The following is a 25,507-nucleotide window of genomic DNA, read 5'->3' on the forward strand; positions in this document are numbered from 1 at the left end:
TCGGGCTTTCCAAAAATGTATTCACACTGCACTGATTTACATGTATTACTGGCAGTGCATCTTTCTTTGTGCTGAAAAAGAATGCTTATTTTATCAATGCATACATGGATGACAGCTGCAGGAATAATAATAAAAAAGAAGTCTTGAACTGTTGTGAATCTTTATTGAGTAAATTGGTGCTTGACATACAAACATTTCTAATAAGGTAGACAATGCACAATTAATCCTATACTAAGAAAGTATGCATTTTATTAACGGAATAGTTCACAAATCATTCTATACTTGCAAATTCGTTTATTTTTTTCAAAAAATTAAGTTTCCTGTTACTATCGGTACCAACACTTTGGCTTGTCATGACTTTGTATTCAATTCAAAACAAGTAGGCAAGTGAGGTAAATTGTTTAAAAAAAACTCAGAATTTTCCCAAATTGTTTGTGTGGAACTCTAGCAGGATGTAATGTATATTCTCAGTATAGCATTAATGGTAACGTTAAAATTGTTTAACTGCATAACAGAACTTGCTTTATTCTGTTTATTTCTATATTACCGGTATATTGTAAAAAAAAAAAGGCGATATAATACATGGAATGACTTGAAGGCACTAATACAGAAATATCTTTTTATTCATCAACTCATGTTGGCACATGGAGGCAGGAGATAGGACGGGATCATGTAGATGAGGGGGAGAAGAAGCCAAGCTTGAGGAAGGGGTGAGTCATTTACATCCGCCTTTTGTCATTTTCTTTTCTGCCTCAATGTCTAAAAAAGATTTTAAAAAAAGACAGAGAAACAAAGATTTGATGATGCAATACTGACAGGAGGACAAAGTCATTTGTTGTATTATTCAAAATAATGATAAAGTACAATGAGGCTCCCCTTATCCAAACTCTGCAGGGTTATTAAAAATTGGTGGTGGTTCTTACACTGCTAACGACTGCGACGTGGGAATTGTACTCAAAATTGACAACCTACCCGCTTTAGTCGGACGGTAATTCTTCTCCTCCGTTGAGGTCTTCCGCAGCTTGCTCGTGTTAAATCTCGCCACTTCGTCGTTAACCATTCTGGTGGCTGTTTAAAAAGTAAATGATCCCTTGCTTTTTCCCATAACATTTTCTAAATGGCACTATTTGCAGATATATATTTTGCAGAATAGCGTACTATTATTAATGTTATCTTTAATGCTACACAACAAACTTCTGTTCATTTCAAAAGGGAATTCTTTAAGAAAAAAAAGTAATAGTTTTTTACTAAATCATGCTCGAGGACTGGATCACTTACGTTGTTCTTTGTTTAATTTCTTTTCCTCTTCAATCTCTGAAAAAATATCAAATGGGAAGCAAACAGAATCAAATAATTGATAAAATACTGACAGGCCCAAAAAGTCTGCAGTATTCTGGATAAACACTGTTCTCTCACTCTGCCTAAGCTATATTTGTTTCCAAGGGGCGGCCATTTTACCACTTGCTGAAAATGACATCACTTTTGCCAGGTATCAAGTCATAACCAATCATGGCTCAGCTTCAGAAAACTGGTGGACCGTGATTGGTCGCCACCAGAGACCTGGCAACTGTGATGTCATTTTTAGGCGACAGCAAGTGGAAAAATGGCCACCCTCTGAAATGGCTAAAAATGGGTGGATTATGCCTGTTTAATTTATATCCCACAAAGGCAACATTAATCAGAACACTGCGTTTCGACTAGTTGGGCTGCGCAGAACATATTAAAAAAAAAATTTGGGGGTTGACTTCCTCTTTAAGCAAACTGAAAAGCATGGTGGAGGGACCATAATGGTATGAGCGTGCTTTGCTACAGCGGGGGCTGGACAGCTTCCTAGTCTATACTGTGGAAAAACTTGTGGACATCTGTCCAACAATTGAAGCTACACGACACTGCTTTGTAACGATAAGGTGACTGGAAGAATTATTCTTTCGCATTGGGTGTGGATTTACAGATGTCCCTACTTAAAGCTGTTGCATTCCCGATGACTTGTACATGGGATGGAATTGTACTCCAAAGTTAGCACCTACCCTCTTTAGTCGGAAGTGTGCTCTTCTCATCAGTTATAGTCTTCCGCAGCTTGCTCGTGTTAAATCTTTCCACTTCGTCGTTGACCATTCGGTTAGCTGTTCAATAAATGATGAAATGATCGTGTTATTTAGAGCGTCCACAAATTATGAGGTGCTTTTGTGCTATTAGTTTTAAAACTATAAAGGTTCAGGATTTGTTTTCCTTGAACATCCTTTTTTTTGCATTAAAGTAAACTTGTCTTATTCTGTTCATTTCTAAGTTACATTCTAAAAAAAAGAGCAATGGAATACATTATACCTGACTTTAAGGAAGTACAGAGATTATATTTGATGAATTCATGTTGGCAACAAAAACAGGGGATGGAAAGAGATCATATTTAGAAGTAAGGAAGAAGCTGAGCTTATGGAAGGGGTGATTCACTTACGTTCCTCTTCATTTAATTTCTTTTCGTTTTCAATGACTGAAAGAAAAAAAAAACATCAAATGGGAGACAAAGAAAGAATTCATGATATTGCACTGCTGATGGCTTGGACCTAGGATGGAATTGTACTCCAACGTTACCACCTACCGTCCTTTGTCGGCAGTACGGTCTTCTCGGCCGTTGTGGTCTTCCGCAGCTTCTTGGTGTTAAATCTCACCACTTCGTCATTGATCATTCGGGTAGCTGTTTAAAAAGCAAATGATTGTCTTATGTATTGTTTAAATTGGTGCGCCAACAAACTATTAGGTCTTATTGAGCAATTCTAACAGAACAGCTAACAGAAAAATCACTTTTGTGCCATTTTCCACAATCTTCTCTGACCGATGTGGATTATTTGTGGCCATTGCCAGTTGAGTAACCGGATGATTATTTTGAAAAATACAAATGAAATGAAAGAAATGTCTTCTTATTTGGACCATTAATATTTACAATAACGATATGAATTATAGGCCACATATTTGGCTATTTCATAATACTTTACACCAAAGAGAAAAACAAGAAAAAATATTTTTATTTATATATTGTATTTTCAATATCGGCCAATTAAATTTATCGTCTCATTAGTCGGTCAGGCACAAGTTAAAATCTTAAAACTACAGAGCAAAAAATTCAAAACTCAAAAATATGCCTCATTCATTTCTAAAAAAACAAAAAAAAAAATCTAAGAAAAGGGCAAAATAAGTCAAGCCTCAAGAAATGGGGTGTCACTTACGTTCCTCTTCGTTTAATTTCTTTTCCTCTTCAATCTCTAAAAAGTAATAAAACAAGAGGATCAGAAATTGAATTGATGATATACAGTACTGACAGGATCCACATCCAGTTGAGCTTTAGTACGAGTGTTTTTAAATATATTGCGTATTTGTCGAGTGCAAGACAAAGCTCACGAAGTATTGTAAACTAAAGTAAACTACAAGTCCATGTTCCTTCTGTAGAGTTGTACAGAAATTAATTCAATTAAAATAAACCCTGAAAGATCATAGCTGAAAAAAAGACATCAGTTATAAATTTTTCAACATTCGGTTGAAAAGTTTTTTTTCTTCAATTTCAATTTTGTGCTTTCATAAGTCTTTATTAACTGTGCACACACGTTCCATATCCAACCTGATGAGCTTCAAAGGTGCTGCAAAGAAGAATGAGCAAAACTGCCCGAGGCGTTCCAAGCCTTCAGTATAATTAAAAAAATAAATAATTAAAAACGTAAATAAATAAAACTAACTTCTGAAAAAGGTGGATGGAAGCACTGCACATTGTGAAAATGCGGCTAGTATTTATGTTCCCCCTTTTCAATTAAGTTGAAAAAAAATCCAACCTTTCCTCTTGCCATTATGAGGTGTTGTGTACTGAATTGTGAAGATTTTATAAAATGTTTTTAACATAATTACATATAAAAAATACTTCCCAAATATTAGTATACAGACTAATAAACTGTGTGTTGAACAAGACTGATTTACACTTAAGCATATAAGAAAAAAAAAAAACTGTCGTATAAGTTGTTTGACTAAAGTGTAAGCAGTTGTTAAAATGTAAGGTATGAGTATGTCGTTGTTTACAAGCAACATGCAAATCAATGCTCATTATGAATACAATGGTTTGGCGTGGCTTAGATTGAGGCACATAGTGAACATGAGAATAAAAAGTGAACAGGAAGCGTTCCTCTTTTTCATCTGGGTGTGTACCAACAGTTGACATTCGATCCAAAGTCTGCATCTGCTATTAACTGTCGGCGAGGAAGTGCTGCTGATAACAAGTGAAGGGATGTATTGTGCAAAAAAAGCCCCACTTACCCTTTTGGGTTGGAAGTGTCGTCTTCTCTTCGGGCTCAGTCTTGCGCAGTTTGGTTTTATCAAACCCCTTCACTTCGGCTTTGACCTTTGTGTCGCACATTCTGCAAGCTTTTTTTAAAACCAAAGACAATCGAAAATTACAATTGCGTAATGAACTGTGGTGTATTGCTTAATCGTAGTCAGCTAAACACAATCTAATTTGCCACAAAAGGGTGTGGTCTGCACTTCATGCCCATACAGGTACTAATGCCAGACCCATTAAAATGCCTGCGCAGAACTCAACCCTGAAGTTACGTAACTCTTCCGAGCACAAGAAACAAAACACATTTCCTAATGTGTACTATAGACTATTCCTGTTCAAATACACTACATCACACAAAGTCAAGGTTGCAAATTAAAATCAGAAGTGGCGATCGATGTATTGGAGCGCCTAGTGTGAAATGCGTGACCTGTTTACGGCAGATATTATTTAAAAAAAAAATCTGGATTTAGTTAAACTACAGCATAATGTGCAGCTATTAGAAAAACAAGTCAAGGTTGACCAACAACATTTCCTGCACTTGCAACTAGACATAGAGACAATTTTACCTGGTATGGATACGTGTAGCGTTCTCGATGTGTTTTGCAGGTAGGAGAGACTGCGGGAATCGAGTTAAGCAAACAGATTGTTAACTAGACGCAACACGCCCCAAAGTGTTGTCCAAAGAAAGAAAAAAAAAATCACAACTATGCCACTAACTCCTATTGGCTGCCAAAGCTCACAAGCAGATGATGTCAATATTAAAAGGCGGACCCTCGAGCAATGGGCATGGCTTCCCATTCCAGCATTGCAATAGTGCAATTCTTTGCTCATGCCTGGACTTGTAAGGAAGTTTGAGGAATGGCAGGGTTCAGTGTTACCGCCCTCAGACAGCTGGAATCGGTTCCTGCACGCCCACGACCCTTTGTGAGGATAAGCAGCTCAGAAAATAGATGGGTGGATACCACCATCTAGAGGACAAAATATGTCATGGCATACAGATATGTAAAAGAAGCTACACAATAAGAGCATGATAATGATATATTTTGATTCGAAACACACACGCGCACGCACATCACATTTAATCTCATTTAATGAGAGCAATTAAGTGTTTCGGAATTGGTTGAGTGACAGTTTTAAGTGGCATTGAAAGGCAACAACTGCTTGGTGGAATCACCCATTATTTTAATCCATTTTAACATCTGCATCACATCTACAACCTTAACATTGCACATTGAACATTAATCTGTCCCTTTTGTGTGTTTGTCTCCAAAATACAAATAGGATATTAAACAAGTGTTCCGATTCCTGAGTGGTATAAATGCACATGAGTCACCAGCACATCTAGTTCCAGTCCAATAAATACTTGCCCAACCTGCAACGTGGAAGTAAACACGGAATGAATTGCGTAAATATAATTTCCCTTCTTGTTTTTTTGTTTTAAATGATTGTTGACTCACTGCTCTATTATTGTAGCACAACTACTCACAAAGTTGGGGATATTCAACTTTCAGATGAACCTAAAATGCCATACAACATTTTAAAATTTTATTGTATATTCTTTAAACATTTCAGTGCATAAATCCAACTGTTTAGTCTTCCCTATTCAGTTAAAATTGCCATCTAAACATTCCTCTCCATCGTGCTGTTTAAGTTTAGTGTGTCACCATCAGGTTTCAATGGGGCTAAACAGACTGGATGACTCACTGAAAGGCATTGAAGTGGACATTCTTGAAGTTTAATGTTTTTATGTTTGCCTCCTTGAGAAGAACAACTTGTATATAAAGGATTGAACAGGTTAACATTTGTATTCCAAGGTTTGGGGATTGAATTAAGTCTGTATAGGTCTTGGTGTATTCTACCTGAAATTTCACATGCAGTTTTTCTGTGTGTAAATGGATTAAACACATTTTGCTGAACTACAATAATAACAAAAAGTCTCATAACTGTACCGCATTACTATAGAGAGATTAGCTATTTGTCAAATATGTTGTATTGGATATTCTGTCAAAGAATGAGTGAAACCACTTTATTAGTTTAACTTTAGGCAATGCTTTTAGCTTGGATAAATCCAGAAACTGCATTGTAGGATATCCTGACTTTCTGTTTGCTACACATGCTCAGCCTGATCGTTTTTGCTGCCTGTCATAAATGGCCGTGGTGATTCCCCAGGTGATACACGATCTCAGAATAACTAGAGCACCACCTCGATATAGTAATAGGACACTTCTCTGCCTGGAGTTCCACAGGATCCTCCAGCAGGCTGTTACCCCTTTCACCTCTGTCTGCACTTCCACCTGCATGTTGGCTATCAGCACAGACAGCGGGTACAGGCTCAGGCTGATTGCCATGGAAGCAACAGTTCCAGAAATGAAGGAGGATGCTAACGGAGAAAGCCCCTGCCCTGCTACAGCATTACTCAAGGGCCCCTTCAAACCAAAGTAAAGGGAGCTGCCGAGGGCGTTGCGAACCGTGATGGGCAGGAAGGCCCGGTAGTAGCCTGAAGCCAGCTTTTTTGCCTTCAGCTTAACAAGAACGCTCTTTAACGTCGGGAGGCGGCGGTCGTTGTGGCCACTCTGCAAGACGTTCTGAACGCGCTCAAAAGGTGTAAAGACCAGCGCCTCCACTGTTCCTACACCGAGCCCCGCCACAGCAGGTTGTAGAGAGGAAGGAATGACACTGAGGGAGGGCAAGGAGAGCAGGCGGAGGAAGGTATCCTGCAGTCCAAAGAGTAGCGTACCACTGAGTGTCCTCATCAATAATGGTGGGGTCACCCCCCTGTAGAGCTTGACAAAACCTTCTTTGTGGAGCTGCTTTACAGCCCGGTGAACCTGGATGTTGTGGATTTGCTGGCGGAAAACAGTCTTGTACACGGGGAAAACAATAAGGGTGGACAGCAAGCTTGAGGTCCCTCCATGGAGGTAGCTATGGAAACGTGTCTTTGAGTCCCTCAGGCGCTCTTCATCTTGTGCGGGCTTGGCACGTTCTGCCATCCTTCAGATGAATGATGACATCACAAATCAATTTATAGTGCCTCACCCTGATCCCGAACAGCCATTGTAGAAATAAAAAAATAAATAAATAATGCAAGGAAAACATCAATTAACATTAAAACTTGAATATAAAAATGAAGCAAACATTGTACTTACTCTCAATCGTCACGATACAGCAAAAGCAGAGCAGATAAGCCACAATGGCAGCATCATTGACTTTTCTATTTCAACTCGAAAAAAGCCACGGAACACGGTCATTACATTGCAAGACCCTCATAATGATAGAATGTTTTACTCCACGGTATGTATAATTTCTAAACAAGTGCTTACCCGTCATCGGGGAAAGCTTGTAAGAAGCCTAGTATACATAACAGGATGCGGTGCACTGATCATTTATAGTCCCGCCCCCCTGAGAATAACTATAGGTCGAGATTACCACGTCATATCGTCAGGGATTGGTCGATTATTCCTGTCAATCAAACCCATGGGCGTGCCGCACTAGTAGTATTCTTTAGTGGTTTGGGGACGTTGTTGACGCGGCTGGATGATTTTCTAGTGAGTCGTTATTAAATTATACATCTGCTATTAAACCAAACTGTCTGGTTGTATGCGTGTCAGAAGTTAACTAAATTTCCTTGACAGTGAAGCAATGAGTTTGGTATTTGAAATTGTATAAAAACAAGGACTCTGTGCAAAGAATAATATCCACTATTGTTTTTATTTAAAATGTAACTAAACATGTGGACACGAATGACTGGAAATCAGGACAGATTTTGTTATTGAGAATAGAACAAGCGATAAAGAAAATTTCACAAATGGATGGCATTTGGAGTAAAATCATTGCAGTAAATTAAATACACAGTCCATTTATTATGGGAAAGCAAAACAAAGAATGGCCACATTTAATATTGGACAAACTACTCCGATGATTCTGTTGGTTTTGTGACCATATGGCACATGCTTTCATAAATGGCGAAAGAAAAAAACCCGTCAATTCTATTCAGCTTTATTAAAAACGTACCTGAATAAATGGCACCTACTCAAAATGTAAAGGGCATACTTTGGAGTTAAAATATAAAATCCCCCCAATATAGAGGGAAAGAAAACGGGAGTACTTAATGTACAGGTGTGTATATGTATATATATATCCATAAATTAGAATACTATAGAAAAGTTAATTTCAGTAGCTCAACTCAAAATGCCAAATTTATCACTGATTTGTATATAGACTGATTTACCTCACAGGAAAATACATTGCATAAGGCCATCCTCATGTCTATTGAAAATTATTTAGATCGTCTTGTGTAACATCATTTTTTTAGAGAATCAATTTGGGGTTGTCTGTAGCTGTAAAAATGAGAAACATTTCACGCCAAGTAATGTACTCTTTCACTTTTTGAATTGAGCAACTGAAAAATGTCATTTCCATTAGAGTCCAATCACTCTTGAGATGCACATGTCTATGTACCATTTCCACCTGCAGAGTAACAGCTTCAAAACACCACCCAAATAGTGCATCTCAAAAGGGTGGAGAAAAAAAAAAGAAAAGAAAAAACAAAAACCCACCCCAGCACATATTGTGCCTTGTAAAACCCCTTTCACATTTTACCACCATACAAGCCAAACCCAACCTTACATGTGATGGCCTTCTCCGGTCAACCGGTTTCATCCAAGTTCAATAAATACGGTCTATTTGGTGCGGGGATGGGATGTGTGGACTGTAACAGACATGATAGTTCTTTCCATCCCCAATGGAAGGGAACGTCTCTATTGGTTGTGTTTCAGGATATGCCTCTTTTTATACTGGTCTGAAAGTAGACGCCGTTACAAGGGTACGTGGCTGAATAGGTATGAGACCGACTCGCCATTGTGGGTTCTCCGAATGGCCTCCGCGAGGATCATGGAGATGTCGATAACCTGCAAGATGAAAACATTGAAACTTTTTTCGATATAGTATAGCTGTGGAAATGAAAGACTAACATCAGCTCTCCTGAGACGCTAATGAAAACAAGCACTACAGAGCACAGATGAATAAATATTGGCACTTGCATTTGTACTTCTTCCAAAGGCGTATTGACAGTAAAAAAAAAGCTAGACAACCACTGACAAGTCATGCTCACCTGTATTTTGGGACAATGCCTCATTTTCTCCTCCTGGGGTATCGTATTGGTGACCACAACTGCTTCAAAGCAAGCATTATTGATGCGAGAAATGGCAGGCCCAGAGAAGATGCCGTGGGTCAGGATGGCATACACTTTTGTAGCACCAGCAGATATCAACCTAAAATGCCCAAAAAAACAACAATTCACCCTTATTGGACTTGAATCAATGAACGAAGTATTTTTTTCCAGACCAAATTCCGCTGTTATGTTCTGCAGAGGAAGCACCTCATGATTGGCTGACATAAGAACCACCATAATGAAATCATTGCATCAAGGAGGTGCATTGAAAGAAAAAAAAAATGGACAGATTATCATTTAAAAGATTTCAGTTAGTTGCGGCCCTACTTACTACAAATGTCTTTGTCCTTTACTAGTGCCCTAGTCATTCTGCTAGTGCACTGAATTGTCCTTTTAGTGCGGACAAATAACGTACCGGTACATGGACCGTAAGCTGGCTAACAAAGGAAATGAATAAATGCTCAAGCGGCTTTCCATAGGTGGTCATACACCAAGATGAATTTTAGCCTACTTGTCGGCAGCATGGCAGATAGTCCCACAGGTGTCTGCCATGTCATCGACGAGGATGGCAACTCGAGCGGTCACGTCGCCGACGAGAACCATCCGATCAACCTCGTTTGCCTTTTTCCGCTCTTTATGAATGAGAGCAAAGTCCACATTTAACCGGTCAGCGATGGAGGTGACCCTGCGGAGGGAAGGGAAAGTAGCCGAGTTACAACTAAGGAGCAAAGGGAACAGCCACATCGACATCCGAAGGTCAAAATTACAGAAACAAAACTATCGTGCAAATAGCCTCAGCTCACCTCTTTGCTCCTCCAGCATCCGGTGAGACAATGGTGCAGTTTTTCCACTCGGGTATGTTTTCTTTAATCCACTTTAACACAGCGGGCTCTGCGTAGAGGTTGTCAACTGGGATGTCAAAGAATCCCTACAAGACAAAAACACTTCATCAGCATATCAATACCATCTGTGTTCAAAAGTAATTAAACCAAGAAGGATGAATACACGGATGAATACACAATGTGCAAATGTTCACCTGTATTTGCGAGGCGTGCAGGTCCATGGTGATGATGTGGTCGGCACCGGACACGGATAGCATGTTGGCCACCAACTTGGCGGATATGGGAGCCCGGCTCTGCAATGAAAACAGATCCGTTAATTTATGTCACGAGCAAAACAACCACTGCCAAGCGCGACTTTGGGCTAAAAATAGGCACTGAACTGAGAACTTAGAATCTTATCACACTTCCCCTTCCACAATGTGTGATCTTTGTATTGCATCGATTCAATCATCTGGATAAAAATCGCTTAGACGACCACAACATCAGTTATGGGCAAAAATTATGAACGTGCAAAATATAGAATGCAGTTTGATTTATATAGTGCACTTTACAACAGCTGCAGCTGAAACAAGCACTTCACTTATAGCAATGGACAACCACTGAGGCCGTGAAAATGGTAAATTCAAATATTGAAAATTCACACTCTTCCTAGACTGTTAAGAGTAAATGAAGTAAACCATGGTTATGATAGTTTGGATTTTTCATTAATTTTATTTATTTTGTTTTGACTTTTTTTTTTTTTTTTAAATTCCGTTTAAATGAGTTCTTAGAGCAGGTATATCAGTTTTTGGAAAATGCTTTGTTTGGATTTGGGGTGGGTTCAATGTTTTCATTAGTTTAAGAATAAAAAAGAACAATGGCAGGACTTCACTATGTATATGAAAACTATAAAAGATAGAAAACATTTAACAAACATTAAACTTTACTTTTACAAATTTCATTACAATTTTGACAAGAACTAGCTGGATAGACTTAGACTGCAAAAAATAAAAACATTTTGGGGACACTCCGTATAATGTTCATGTTATCACGTTATACAATCCAAACAGATCATTCAACAGGAAACATGAAACTGTGCATGTTCACAAGCAATGGGCTGTGGAATATAAAACATGCTCGCAACCAAAACAGATGAAAAAAAGATAACAGCAAACAAACCTAAACAAACCGAAAAGCAGCCGTGAGCGCATGGACATGGCCAAAGGCTTCTCGTCATGGCGTCGGATGGCAAACAGCATGACAGAGAAAATTAGACAGATGTCCCTCACCCCCACCTTGTCCTTCTTGTCCTGGCGGGCGTATGGAAAGCAAGGGATGACGGCAGTAACTCTGGAGGCAGAGGCAATCTTGCAGGCGTTGATCATGATGAGCAGCTCCATCAAGTTGTCATTGATTTCCCCGCAGCCGCTTTGGACGATGTAGACGTCTTCTCCTCGTACACTCTCGCCTATCTCCACGCTGTACGTGTGTGTGAGAGAGGTGACAAGACAAACATCACTTAGCAGCAGAGAGCTTAGCAAACACCCTGTGGCAGCAGACAGAATAAACAATAGACAACAGTCACGTGTGGGTTTAAACTGGAGGGTCCAACTCTTCTTCATGGAAAACGGTTTGCTTTAAATCTGGCTTAATAAGCAAATTGTTTGTCTTCACTAACAGAATTGAGAGCATTAGTAAAATATTCCTTACTAGTATTGTTTCAAATTATATTTCTGCACACAATTTGGGTAACTACTTGTAACTAAGGGGGCAAAACTGCACGTGTTATTCATGCTACTAGTGCAGTGTTACACGTATATAGAATTTCAGTATCATGCAGTTACCTAGAGCACAGTTCCTAAAAGTGTACATGGACTTTAAACCGTAATAACAAGGATAGGCCATAAGAGCATTGTATTGATATACGTTTTTCGGTTTCACTAGTAGGCCCAAGTAACGGAAAACTAGTGAGACACTCGTCCTACCAGTGCTCTGAATTGGCTTACTGGTGAGGACGACAAGTACATGGACCTTAAACCGGGTATCAAGAATATCGAATAAATGCTCAAGCACACGTTGTAGCTGGATGGCCGAATAAACAAAGCTCCAATCGACACATGCGCGGTGATTTCTACGTGATATATACGTTAGCTAAGCTACATTGGCTCAGTTACCGAGAGATTTGGTTTGTTGTTAAATTAAGAAACCGGGACGATCTACTCACCATGTTTCTTGGTTGCTAAATTTCTTGGTAACCACCTTGCCCAGCTCCAGACCAAGGCGGTCGGCTATCTTTTGAGACAAGTCTGGGTGGGAGCTACCGCTGAATATTTTGATATTTGGCATTTTGTTGCGGTCCAGGGCGTCGAGTCGTCTAAGCAGGTGACAGTAACCAATTGTATTAGTGATGATAACAAAGAAAAGTCAGCGAAATAGTATAATTATTCGTCTGGCTATTCTTACCGGGGCTCAATATTGACCAGCTAGCCACCTCTCGTCCTACACATCACGCGTGCGACTCTTTTCCTCTCGGTGCAGCGCGCGCACGCTTTCACTTACGGGCTAATCGTGATGACGTCACATGGACAGGGTCAACGGTGAATGTTGCGTTCAGTCTCACTCGGATGTTGGAATACTCTAGGCACAAACGTCTGACGCAGCAAGTGAAAGCATCACTGTGGTTTTACGGTGCAGTCGTAGGTTATTTCTACAATGTGGCGTCACAACTTTCGCGTTTTCCTTGACGGAAAATGCTTTTTTCTTTGGAAAAAGTGCATGGTCGTGTTTTTACTTTCATATGATCGCAACACAGTTACATTACTCCTGCGTGTTTTTTAATCCGGTGTCCAAATGAAGGAGAACACAGATGCGTTTGTAGATCGTCAAACTTGTTCAACGTTCCTTTTGTGTCAACATGCCGTAGGCGCAACTACAGTACTTCAAACATAAATACCGGCAGAAAGACTCCCCGTCAGCCATAGATGTCTATTAGACATAGACTGGTCTGTGTATAGACCCAATTTAGACGTCTAAAATTGGTCCCGGTATAGACCTAAAATAGACGTCTAAATTAAAAACATCAAATATGACCATATTTCAAAATTTTAAAGTCTGAATCAGCTTTAAGTTATATAAATAATGTACAGGAGTTGTTTGGATTTGTGTTTAACAAGCATATTGATCTGTACATGTGAAGTGGTTATTTCTGTAACCTGATATAGACGTCTATTTTAGGTTATTTTATACACCTAAAATAGACGTCTAAATGTTACCCTAATGTTACCATTGCCTGGTGGGAGCTCAGCATCAGCTGTCATGCGATATTTGGATGCTTCAAGGTAAGCAAGTTCTAATAGAGAAGAGTGTGCATGAAGCATTGCTTGCCTGTGTAACACACACACATAGTGCAGTGCTCTGGACTCTCACCCCAGCGGCTTGAGTTCAAAACCCGGTGTGACTCACAAAACATTTTATCATGGAAAAATTTGAAAAATTAGAGCTAGGACTAGAGCTAGGGTTAGGGGTTGGATTAGAGTTAGGGTTAGAAGTAGGGTTGGGGTTAGGGCTGGGGTTAAGGCTAGGATTAGGGGTTAAGGCTAGGGCTAGAGTTAGAGCTAGGGTTAGGGTTAGGGTTGGGTTAGGGTTAGCCCTAGCCCTAAACCAACCCCAATCCTGCCAAGTAATGCTTTCTTTATTCTTTGCGTCACGGGTTCAAATCCCGATGATGATTTTTCTATTTTTTTTAAATTTTTTAATTTTTTTAGTTTAACCTATTTTTTGCAGCCAGTCGGAAATGCAAACGAAACGTTTCGTTCAGCATTTTTATTGAGAATTTGAACAGTTTTGGAATCAGGGAAGTTCCAAGTCGCTGTGACGAATCTGCAGTCGCGAAACAAAAAACTGCGCAACTCGCCTTACAATAACAGTCGTAAGTCGAGACGGGGAGCAAGATAACATGGGAGCAACTTGACATGTGACACAGGTATGTGATGGTGTCTGACTTATTATTTTCATTAATATAATCGTTTCTCCGTGAATAACGTGGACACTTGTTGGAAGGGTTCCATCAGCGGACCAGAAAGTGACGAGTCGCTCAAAGATATCGACAAGCGTGTGTGCAGAAAATCAGGTATTACGATTGTTTGTATTATTTTTCTTTTCTGATCATACCGTGTATACCTTAACTACTTCAACACAAGACATGGCAGAAAATAAATCTATCTTAGAATGTGACCTACGGTGAACACTTTGTAGGTAAAAAAAAAAGAAAAAAAAAGAATTAAAACAATTATGGTTATTTAGCAAACAAAACGCCCCGGATTGCTCAAAACCTTTGGATATTAAAATATTGCCATTAGTGTGTTTGAATTGTGAGACGCATTTGCCATAAAATGTAATTTTCCAAATATTTCAAGGTGTTTATTGGATTTCCTTTATTTTTCTCAAAATATAACATGAGTCAACACAGACAGAAGACCACAGTGATAATCACGGATAGTAAAACAAGACAGAAATGAGTAGGTGCACTTAAAAACAATGATAACAACAAAGCAATGAATTTCACCATGGGGTGTCTTTTTGTGAATGACTAGCCACACAGCAAAACAAAGATGTTCAAGATCGTTGTCTGTGTTTTGTGTTTGTAAAAATAAATGCTTACTATTTTCATGCTTTTTAAATGACTATACTCTCTCGAATCTAATTTCCTATTTTGTCTGTATGTTACAATACTACTATAAATAATTAGTTTATATATATTTTACAAAATCAGAAGCTGTCCAATATCTGAAAATCATTTTGTATCACTATTTTCTCCTATTTACATTTACAATATTGAGCAGTACATAGTATCTCTGTAGAATCTAAATTTACATATTGCCTCAGCATACTCATTTGTTTCCATTGTAGAAAATGAAAAAAAATCATCCATTAAAAAACTTTTCCCAAAGGGCAGACAACTCACGAAGCCAAATGAAACAAAAACACTGTATACATTTTTGAAAAAGGCCTCAACAACAATCGTGGACAACATCGAAAGTGCTTGTGAACATGATATTGGTATTTAAATTTGTAGGATATGCACAATGAGTAATGGTCACAGAGAAATTATGATTTATGTGAGTATTTAGAGGATGCTGCGTCTCAAAAAATATTTCTACAGTTACTGTAGTAACCTGGTGAACACTGTCATGAATATAAAGAGAAGACAAGGCAAATACAGATAGTATTTGTTATATAATAATGTTACCAGCATATAACACTACTCATTTTTATGTAGCATAATACACTTTTTTTTTAAAAACAATTTTGTATTGATTTCAGAAGTGTAGAAGTCGCAGTTCTGTTGCACAGAACATTAAAGAGTGTGTATATTAGGTCAGTACATCCTTTGAGATAAGATGGTGCGACACAAAGAAGATTTCAGACACAGGGCGGATGTGTTAGTTTTATTAAAATACATAGAAAACTACTTTGTGTGTTTCTTATATACTTCCTAGATTGCACAATGTACAACAGCACACAGAAAGCAAGTTTATACGGTGCCGGACAACGTAACTTGACAGGAGATTCTATGAAAGCTTTAGATTTAAGAACAATGTAAAAGTTGTGCAGACTCAAATAAATATTTAAGCAAAAAATGGGATAAAAAAAAAAACTCAATTACACAGTAGGTCAACTCAAGTTCTAAATTCAGAAGCTGTGCAAAGTTCTGTAATTCATCTATTTTACAGTATACAGTGAATTTGCACAATCGCTAAAAACATGGTTTGAATAGCCATTTACATTGAACCGGCTTATTGTTTGAGTGAGCAGTGAGATGCAAGAGGCATAGAAGCAAAATGGTGTAAATATGTGTATTAAGTATATTGAGGGTTCCCCTTCTAAATAGTCTCAATAGGATGTTATTGTACAGGGGGGAGGTGTGTTGGATATGTGCTACATGATATACTGTAACCATCGCAGGTATGTGCATACCAACAGGATGGCCATGACGACATGTAATATGTTGCTGTTGCCTCTGAGCATTTTTCAGTATCCATATCCAACACTGTCTATTGTCTGAAATTTGTCCAACATATCCAACAGAAAAACATTTAGCTCAATATACTGACAGAGTACCATTTAACCGAACATTGCTTTAAACTATGCACTCTACAGCACTCGCTACTTGACAAAATCTCAAATATATTTGTCCGTGTGTGTGTGTGTGTGTGTGTGTGTGTGTGTGTGTATATATATATATATATATATATATATACATATATATATGTATATATGTGTGTGTGTGTGTGTGTCTCTATATGTGTGTTTTTTAAATTTATACTTTTTAAATATAGCCATCTTTTTTTCACAGAATATTATATTATTTTCCATGTAGACACAACTCAAATTTACACTACATATAAAATAGTATATATCGACTTATTTGTTGTTCTATACTGATGAATTGATTAGCCCTGTTTTGCTAATGTATTCATTTGTGCATTTTGGTGTATCGTTACAATTCAGAGCAATATCCACAAGGCTACCTCGGGGCCTGTAAACATGGGATGGGACAGCTGCATTGCAATGTTCTTTGCCGAGTATCCATTGCACATTCAGTAAAAATGTAAACAAATGAATGAATACATATTGAGCTTGTTTAGTTTTTGCTCAGAATCCTGCAAGTGTTGTCTTTACTTGGCAGAAAGAACCTAGATGGGTCGGGTGAGTGAGCTCATGTTATTGGTGTCGGAGGACACTTGAGGGCTAACTGTTTTTGTCGGCAGGCTGCTCGAATGTCCCATTGATTCTTCTGCTGCGCGAAGAAGCAAAGTATAGTTAATAGCTACTTCCTCGACTTTTCTTAACAGCTGCTGTCTTTGAGTCTCTGTGCGAACCCCTCTGACCAGTTTGATGAAGGTCTGAGTTAAATCGCACAGCACTTGAAAGCTCGCTGTGACAACAGCCAGCATACATGTTGGGCTTTTTTCCACGCTGGCCACTCGCCGACAGGATGCCCGGAATTCTTTAAAGCGCACTGCCAACTCCTGCTTGTACTCTGCAATCCGCGAGGGCTGAAGACGAGCCTCACCTTCGGCTTGCGGACTGTTAGCACACTGACGTAGGATAGCTAGTAACTCATTAGCATCCAACTGGGCATTTAGGAAGCCGTCGGGCAAGCTAAAAGATTTTCCCTGTAGCGCCTCAACCCGTGCCAGGCTGCCCTCCAGTGTGCCGCAAGCTCTTAGGTCAATCTCTTGTGCCTGTGGCTCTTTCTCGGTGTCTTCTTCTTCCCCGCTGCAGTCCTCTGCATTAAGAACCTGCAGGGTTTTGCTGACAACAGAAAAAGTACTGGAGTCAAGCTCCATGCCTGGAAGAACCTGAAGGGGAATCGAGTATGAGAGCTCGTCCTTCTCACTGCTCTCTTCTGTTGCCTCACATTTGCGGTAGCAGAAGCAGAATGAACAGCATTTATCCTTGTCATCGCTGTCTTCACTGGGCAACGTCAGCAGCCCCTCCCCGCTCTCTTCTTTACTTTCACAAAGTAACTCATTGCTCTGAATATAAAATATACCCTTTTTCCCCTTTCCGTCTGACTGATGAGACTGTGTATGAACTGGCTCCACCGGGGTTGGCAGCCGTAATCCAGTAGCTCTGACTCGCTCCATCTCTTTTTCAAGACTCTTGGTTTTGGGCTTTACTTCTGCATAAACAGGCGTGTTAGTACTGTTATCCAACTCTCCAATGCTGTATCGCCTTTGAAGCTTCTTATTTTGTGGTGCTTCCACATAGTTTGTTTGTGAGGTACAGGTGGGCAAGCAGGTGCCCTGCTCTCCCCGTGGCTCCCTCGACTCCAGGCTGATGGAACGTATTCGTGCGGTCTTGACCTCTAAGTTCTGAGATTGCCTGGTAGCACCTTCACTCTGAGGTGCTTCGGAGACTGTCGGAGGGGTCTTTGCGGTAGTTCTCTCCCTGCCTCTAGTTTGCGTTTCTGTTGCGGAGCCAACCGGTGTATCGGGTAGTCTCATACCCCGACACATTCTCTTACAGTCACAGCTTCGCCGCTGTTCTCTGGAGATACCTGGTGCTTTTAGGACAGGGCTGGTGCGTAGCTGGCAGGCACAGGGAGTCCCTGAGGGTACAGGCGAGGATCCTTGGGGTAAAAACTCTCCCTGCGCAGACTTGGGTTTCAGCAGCTCTTCTAAGAACTCCAACTCATACTGTCGAACCTTTTGCAACTGAGCCCTTCGCTCGTCTGTTTCCCTTCTCATTCTCGCTGGGAACGTCGCTGAAAGTAAGTTTCTAATGCTCAAAAACGGGGCAGTGCGCTGGGACTTGCCCTTTACACTGCCCAATTTCTTGGATTCTTTAGTTGGTAGCGTAGATACTCTATCTAAAGAGGGGCTCTGTGTTTTGTCTTCTAAATTAGATAATGACTTTGTGACGCAGATCTGTGATTCAGAATGGGATTTGCCAAGGGCACTATCCGGTTTGCTCTCGACTACTTCTTTTCTTTCTGATGTTGGAGGAAAATGAGGGGAGTGCTTGGTTTGTACTGTAGGATTGGGTTTTGCCAAACTACATTCCACTCCTGCTCTGACTGTATTTTCTTTGCTATTAGCAATAAAGAGGCCCTTTGCTCGTAGACGCTCATCATCAGTAGGAGATGAGGTTTGAAACACCACTACCTTCTGAACCTGCGGATCTTTGATTCTTAACTGGTGCCCGGGCTCCTGTTGCACTGGGCAAGTGCAGAAGAGATCATCGACTGGCAGAAATTCTGTGGAACTTGAAGGCTTCATGGTCTCGCTAGAGGCAGTCTCGGCGTCTTGGCACATATTAATTTGCGGAACCTTGGCTGAGGCGGTCCTGTCCACGGGTAAGAGAACAGATAAGGCTTTGTCTGTACTAAGAGGTGGTGTTGACTTCTCCTTTACGCCATTGAGAAGATTCAGCCTCTGTGTTTCCCCTGAAGCACTGGATAACTTTGGATCTTTAGTGACTAGAGCTGAAGGTGATACATCAGATACTTTAAGTTCTTCAGGTGATTTAAGGAGGGGATCAGGGATGTCTGCTTTAGTAGAAGCAAAGTTTGCTTTCATTTCTGGTGTCTGTTCATTTGGAATGGTATCTTGATTGCCTCTCTGCTCTGTAACAACACCGACAATCCCAGAGTCTTGACTGGGGCTCACTTTAAAGGGAACAGTCTTACTGAGGATTACTTGCTTGGGAGGACATCCAGCACGGATCTGACCTACAGAAAATGCCCCTGTCCCTATCGTCTTTGCTGTGCAGCCAGGGATAGCGAGCGGAAAATCGCGGCGGCAGAGGCGACTATCCTTATTGATATGGTGTGCTAGCAGGTAGGCTTGGTTTTGGTTTTGCTTCATTGCTGAGACCATCTCAGAAACATCTGTCAGTTCAGAGGAATTTGTCTCATGTCCCGAATCCAACGATGATTCTGGTGTAATAGCAGCCAGGACAATAAGCCCTAAAGAGTAAGACATAGAAGCATATTAGCAGGATGATCATCATAAAGGTGAATTATGTATATTTTGAGATGACGTCACTATAAAAAATGCTTTATGCTAATAAAGCAGAAATATGACCAACAACTTTTCCACAAAATCCCTTAAGGATTCAGTTTTTGCCCCTCTCAGTGATCAGTGCATTATGAGGCTTTCTTGGCCAAGCGAGAGAATAGTGCCTTTTACCTTGCAATGCATTGCTTTGCTTGATGGATGTGCCAAGATAAGCCAGTGTCATAGTCTTAGTAGAAACTATGAATCAGTTGGTTGACTTTTGGATGGAACTTTATCAACCCTTTTGTCTCGTCTCAATTTTGATGATCATCAATCGTTCACAAATTTGTTTTAAACGATCCCACATTGAATGATTGTTACACATTTTATGGTGTGTTTTTTTTCTGCTATTGGGACATTTGGTTGCCATTTCATTGTAGCAAAAACAGACTCTGCAAACATTCAGCAATGTGATAATCAGATTACTATTACTGAGGTGTAGACCATAGCAGGACTGAGGTTGTTGACCTGCAGTCTGTGTTGGCTGCTGGTGGTGATGGGGGTAGTCTTCAGAAGCTGCCAAAGCCTCTAGAGCTTGCAAGGTGGATACCAATGCATCGTCAAGTTCCTGTGCATGATCTCGGACTGTTCTCGTGGCCACGTTATCAATAAGTGTCACAGGCACGTCCTCCTTGATATGTTGCTGTTTCACAGTGGTGGGATCTGTCCTGGCACCAGTTGTAGCTTTCCTCCCTCTTTTTGCGTCATCCTCATCAGAGCTATTGTCTCTGAAGCCGGGTGGTGGGGCGGCAATCGCAGGTTGTGGTGGTTGCAGTTTTTCACCGCCATTGGGTGGCTCCTCCTCCTCATCATCTTCTTCATTGCCAGGGGGTGGCAGGGCCATGAGATCAACAACGCCACCCCCACTTCTGGAAGCGCAACCACTGGAGCATGTTCTCCCCGTGTTACGGCCGCTGCTCACTGCTGTTGACAAATCCTCATTCTTTTTTCTGTCTTTACAAGAATCACAGAAGTACCTTGGCGATTTTTGAGTTTGAGCCAATGTTTGGGCACGGATTCTAAAGCCAGCATTCTCCATTCTTGGGCTCGGCGTCACCACAGTTACCTCCTCAGTAATCTGTTGCGTAGGATCTGACTTGGTGCGGGGCCGCTCAGTGGCCTCCTGGGCAATAAAGTTCTCATTGATGTCAAGATCAGCTTCAGCGTGTGCTTGGAGCTCCTGAAACTGTTGTTCCTGAAGGTGGAAATGGCACAGACCTAGATGCTGAGACTCTGCAGGTGCTATGGCCCGTGAAGACCCTGACTCCCTGTGCAAGCTTTCTCTCTCGTCCCCTCTCCGCCCTCCACTTGGTAAGCCAGTTGCCCCAGAACGTGGGTGTGAGTGGTGGGAGCTTCTGTAATCTGGGAATAGAATTGTCAGAGGAGTGAAGAGTTTGAGGCATTTGAAATAAGTTTATTTCAGAAGATCCAGATGGAGAAGCAGAGGCGGACAGCTGATGGTCTCATGGGGACTGTTTGTTATTTCAGAGATGGATGTTGAAAATTGAAATATTTTGGCATTTCGAGGGTTAGAGTTGGGTGGAATGGGATGGTATGACAACCCTTCTTGTATGCAGACTTTACGTAGGTAGACACAGAATAAAGCAGTGGATTTGTTCATGCTCCAACAAATGTTTGTGATCACAGCAAAAGGATACACGCTACAATTCTGTGTCATGGTTGGCTGGCTGGAAAAGGAATGAGTAATTTCATTCTGATGACCCAAAATGGTGACAGACAGAGTATGGTGCCATGGGATGTTGATTCAACTTTTGGCCATTGATGAAATTTCAAGTCAACAAATGTCATACAACATCAACTAATACACTGTATTCTGACATTTTGATGAAATTTCAAGTCAACAAATGTCATACACATCAACTAATACACTGTATTCTGACATTTTGATTTGTTTGATAAGAGACAATCTACAGTACGAACTTGTGATTTACAATAGTTTGAACGTTTCAAATAATTTATTACATTCTCAGGCAGAATTTTAGTTTCCAATGAACCACTTATAGATCAAGAAGCCGTCCAACATACCTGTCTTGGTCAGATGAGACTGACCAGAGATCCTGAAGTAGATGTTCCTTTTGGGGTCTACAAACAGTTTGTAGTAGCCAGAGATAAGGCATGCAAAGTTACTGGCATCTGGCCATTCCATGAGAAGCACCAAGGGCTGCAGGCAAGGGAACGAAGTGTGTCATCGTATTAAGTACATCCTTGACAGAAAACTTGCAAGACTGTGTCATACCTTGCCTTCGTGGATTGAAACCTCCACACGAGCCACGCCTTGGCTTTCTCGATAGAGTTGGATCTTCGATATCCTACTAAACTCAGTCAGAACTGTTGTCAGGTTGTTTTTCAAGTCAATCACGTGACTGATTCCATGGCGAGGACCCACCAGTAATGTTGTGGCTGATTGTTTTTCATCCTGTAGAGCACATTTATTGTCGTCAGATATTTAAATTGACAAAAATACCAATAGTCTAGAAACACTTTTTTGTTTTTGTGTATGAGACTGAAAATGTACTACCAGTCCAACAGTATTGAACAGTATTCCTCCAAAAGGTGGGAGGTCATTGAGGACACGCAAGTACTGCAGCTTTCCTTGAAGAGGAGGGACCTGTCAAGCGAGTAAAATCATGCTTAAACCTTATCTCGACCAACATGACCTGATGGTGGCACTGTTGTGCCACACGTGTAATGTAGTGCTAAGCGCTTATGCAACAATTTCATCCCAAAGCTTTTCAAAGACATATGTCTGACTCTTCTACCGACTAATCAGGCAGACTATAATAGTTTTTGTTTTCTTTCTGCCCTTGCTGTGATTTTGTTTCATTGCTTTTATTTTTTTTTTTGCAACACTGGTATATGCCTTGAAAATCAGTAATCAACTTAATATCATGAAAAAAGGCCCGAGTCAAGGCTAACCCTACTAATGGCACTTGAGAGCATTTACATTTCAAAACTGCGTAATCAAACAAGTATTTTCTGTGGACATAAAATCTTATGAATTATTTAAACAATTTTGAGATTTCCCAGAATGCCACTATATACTGATACTTTTCCAATAACTTACTAAATTTCTCTAATCCCCAACAGTAACATTTTTAAGTACTGCTATTTAAATAAAGACACTTGGATGTGTACCCTTATGTCATTTTTTAGCCCAAGATGGATGCTCTTGACAAATACCACATCATTATTAAGGCCTCACTCATGGACATATATATAGGAGGAAGTTCATTTATCATATTATGATATCAGGTTTTTGTCAGTCGTCGCCTTAGGTGAAAGTTTTGCATTATCAATATGAGCACCTTGTTGCCTGATGGTGGCGGATGCTGGTAGGTCTTCAACAACTGTGACAGAATCTTGCAAACATTCTTCTCCTTGACTGTTGGGAGCAAAGTGAGCGGAAGAAAAGGCTCTAGACCCCATTCCTTTCTGTGACAGAGAAAAAGTGTTTGGATGAATACAAGATAAATAAACACAAGAATAGAATGACCAAGCAGAGCCTGAGCGGGAAGTTAAGTGAAAATGTCACCGAGGCTCGCTTCCAGCCTCCGTCGTCGGTGTTATCTTATTACAGCCAGATTGGTTGATTGCACAAGCTAATTACGTGCTCGGTTGAGATTTTAAAGAATGAATTAAAAAACTAGAAGTGAAAGTGATGCATTTCTTGGCAAAATGAATGTAATACATTCATGTAGGCAGATCGGCCTTTGAAACGATTCTATTTTAAATGATGGAAAAACATCTTCTAGTGGCAAACTTTTACTAGCATGAAACTTTTATTAACTAGACAATAGATTTTTAATAACGGTTCACTTTATTGTTACAGCCTCAACCCAAACTGGAAGAGATAATTTTTTTCTTCAAGAGTCCTACACACAACTTCCCATAATGACGCACTTCTAAGGCTTCATCAGGTTCAATGAAAGCGTTGGTGCACTGCCAGTTGCATTTTTAAATCCCTCCAGAGATGTTCGATTAGACTCGGGTTGGGGCTCTGGCAGGGCCACTCAAGAACAGTCACTGAATTGTCCTGAAACCACTTTGTTGTCTTGGCTGTGTGCCCCACTCCGAGGTCATCCAGGATGTCTTTACATTGAGACCATACAGTCTCAGAATTCCACAGCAACCCCCTTTGACCTCATGCTTGGTTTGTGCTCTGACATACCAAGTGTGGGACCTTATATACATCGACAGGTGGGTGAATTTCCAAATCATCTCCCAATTAAACTGGAGGAACTTGTCTAGGATGATCAGTAGAAACATGATGCACTTGAGCTCAGTGTTAAGCTTAGCGGCAAAAGCTGTAACTACTTAGGTAAATGTGATTTATTTGTTTCTTCGTTTTAATAAACGTACAAAACATTTTTTTCCCCCATTCTCATTATGTCAATATGTGGTAGTGAGGGGAAAAAAAGCATTTATTCCATTTTGGAATGAGGCTATATCATAAAATATGGAAAAAGCGGAGCATTGTGAATAGTGTTGCAATGTTAATAACTTGGGTGAACTTACTCTACGTGCTTCAGAGAGATCTTTTGATTGGGCCTTGCTGAGGACACAGTGATGTAGATATGGAGAGCGGCCAATCGCAACGTAATGTCAGACTTCCAGTCCATGCCAAAGCGCTCTTTGATTACATCATTACGATTCTGTGAGGACATGACATGTGATTCTTAGAACATTGCTAATTGCACCAAACAGCACCATTAAACACAGGGACCTTTGTCTGAGTCATGACATTAGTTTAAGTCTAAGTACTAATTGCGAAATCATCCAAATTGATCATCATGTTAATAAAGTATGATAGTCTTAGGTCTGACTTGTCAGAACATGCATTTGCTAAAATCAGCCAAGATCAACTCATTTATTGGAACAAGAACATGTCCAATAGGGCAGTGTAATGTTTGTGAGTTGATTTGCACAATTTGCTCAGAAGTAGAGCAATATTTGTTTCAGTATGATCTTTCAAAATGAGTAAACCAAGATGATCCCTCAATATGAGTGAAAAAAGAAGCATTTGATTGAGGATGAACTCTTTGAAACCATCAATACCTGGGCAATATAACTGTCCGGGCTCTCATCGAACAGCCTGCTCTTGGTTGGGACAGCTCCCTCCCCAATAGCGTTCTTATACTGAATCATTTGATCCCCCTCACATCCAGTGCTTTACCTGAATGTAGAGGTATTCAAATGCAGCAGGGTCCCGTCTCAACAGGTCTGCTGGGTCCTTCGGGAAGAAGCAGATACGAAACAGACACTTCATTCCTTGGAAATAGGTTCTATGCACCACCTGGAGAAAGACAGAATAGAACTCTTAGTCGTATTTTCACAGATTAAAAAATCAAACCGTTCAAAACATGATCGTGTGTGATGTCATATGGGTTGTCAGGAATTTCTTTTGTGACTTCTGCTCAGTGAATGGCTATAGTAGGGGTGTCAAAATTGTTTTCATCCTTGTTATGCTTGCCCTCAGAGGGCACATCATTTTTGGTTCACAGTTCATTTTTGGGAATAATCAAGAAAGAAAATCAAAAAAATCTCATTGCTCGGGTTGCATGTAAAGAGAAACAGATTTAATGAATTTAAAAGTAAATAGCAGCACATTTTTAAG

At 40.2% G+C, this 25,507-nt stretch overlaps 5 protein-coding genes across 13 annotated transcripts in view; 1 reads left to right on the top strand and 4 right to left on the bottom strand.

Moving 5' to 3' along the window:
* Positions 1 to 143: 143 nt before the first annotated feature.
* On the bottom strand, positions 144 to 5,047 carry tmsb1 (thymosin beta 1). The gene is made up of 9 exons (XM_088359069.1): positions 4,882 to 5,047; positions 4,294 to 4,401; positions 3,222 to 3,257; positions 2,597 to 2,692; positions 2,453 to 2,488; positions 2,028 to 2,123; positions 1,279 to 1,314; positions 973 to 1,068; positions 144 to 759 (listed from the first exon to the last, which is right to left on the bottom strand). Exons 2-9 carry the CDS (start codon positions 4,391 to 4,393, stop codon positions 716 to 718), a joined length of 540 nt encoding a protein of 179 aa, XP_088215195.1. The 5' UTR covers positions 4,394 to 4,401; positions 4,882 to 5,047; the 3' UTR covers positions 144 to 715.
* A 429-nt stretch (positions 5,048 to 5,476) lies between these two features.
* LOC148404019 (solute carrier family 25 member 53-like) lies at positions 5,477 to 7,703 on the bottom strand. 3 transcript variants are annotated; one of them, XM_088358978.1, is made up of 3 exons: positions 7,636 to 7,684; positions 7,462 to 7,526; positions 5,477 to 7,306 (listed from the first exon to the last, which is right to left on the bottom strand). In XM_088358978.1, the coding sequence occupies exon 3, from the start codon at positions 7,303 to 7,305 to the stop codon at positions 6,433 to 6,435; it is 873 nt and encodes a 290-aa protein (XP_088215104.1). In that variant the 5' UTR covers position 7,306; positions 7,462 to 7,526; positions 7,636 to 7,684; the 3' UTR covers positions 5,477 to 6,432. The 3 variants fall into 3 exon arrangements, with proteins under 3 accessions (XP_088215104.1, XP_088215087.1, XP_088215095.1); XM_088358961.1 differs by having other exon boundaries at positions 7,462 to 7,703; XM_088358969.1 differs by having other exon boundaries at positions 5,477 to 7,352; positions 7,462 to 7,703.
* Positions 7,704 to 8,004: 301 nt separating this feature from the next.
* Positions 8,005 to 12,937, bottom strand: prps1b (phosphoribosyl pyrophosphate synthetase 1B). 2 transcript variants are annotated; one of them, XM_088358929.1, is made up of 8 exons: positions 12,770 to 12,937; positions 12,531 to 12,680; positions 11,596 to 11,785; positions 10,522 to 10,620; positions 10,289 to 10,413; positions 9,997 to 10,170; positions 9,426 to 9,585; positions 8,005 to 9,222 (listed from the first exon to the last, which is right to left on the bottom strand). In XM_088358929.1, the coding sequence occupies exons 2-8, from the start codon at positions 12,650 to 12,652 to the stop codon at positions 9,130 to 9,132; spliced, it is 963 nt and encodes a 320-aa protein (XP_088215055.1). In that variant the 5' UTR covers positions 12,653 to 12,680; positions 12,770 to 12,937; the 3' UTR covers positions 8,005 to 9,129. The 2 variants fall into 2 exon arrangements, with proteins under 2 accessions (XP_088215055.1, XP_088215076.1); XM_088358950.1 differs by having other exon boundaries at positions 11,602 to 11,785; positions 12,770 to 12,936.
* Positions 12,938 to 14,098: 1,161 nt separating this feature from the next.
* The window catches only part of LOC148404021 (uncharacterized), a 107,452-nt gene continuing 96,043 nt past the window's right edge, over positions 14,099 to 25,507 (top strand). For all 6 annotated transcript variants that reach the window (XM_088379328.1, XM_088379321.1, XM_088379351.1 and 3 more), the window contains exons 1-2: positions 14,099 to 14,288; positions 14,366 to 14,435. The gene's annotated coding sequence lies outside the window, so the exon portion shown is untranslated. The remainder of the gene's footprint in view (positions 14,289 to 14,365; positions 14,436 to 25,507) is intronic.
* Positions 14,721 to 25,507, bottom strand: part of frmpd3 (FERM and PDZ domain containing 3) — a 36,433-nt gene continuing 25,646 nt past the window's right edge. Inside the window, exons 9-16 of the mRNA XM_088379307.1 lie at positions 25,067 to 25,186; positions 24,409 to 24,545; positions 23,199 to 23,325; positions 22,412 to 22,501; positions 22,130 to 22,309; positions 21,919 to 22,054; positions 20,341 to 21,234; positions 14,721 to 19,781 (exon numbers count right to left, since the gene is read on the bottom strand). Coding sequence (XP_088235433.1) covers positions 17,002 to 19,781; positions 20,341 to 21,234; positions 21,919 to 22,054; positions 22,130 to 22,309; positions 22,412 to 22,501; positions 23,199 to 23,325; positions 24,409 to 24,545; positions 25,067 to 25,186 — 4,464 coding nt within the window. The 3' untranslated portion in view covers positions 14,721 to 17,001. The remainder of the gene's footprint in view (positions 19,782 to 20,340; positions 21,235 to 21,918; positions 22,055 to 22,129; positions 22,310 to 22,411; positions 22,502 to 23,198; positions 23,326 to 24,408; positions 24,546 to 25,066; positions 25,187 to 25,507) is intronic.

This window comes from Syngnathus floridae, chromosome 1 (assembly GCF_059516105.1).
Source record: "Syngnathus floridae isolate MCC-2025c chromosome 1, RoL_Sflo_1.0, whole genome shotgun sequence".
Classification (NCBI taxonomy): Eukaryota; Metazoa; Chordata; class Actinopteri; order Syngnathiformes; family Syngnathidae; genus Syngnathus; species Syngnathus floridae.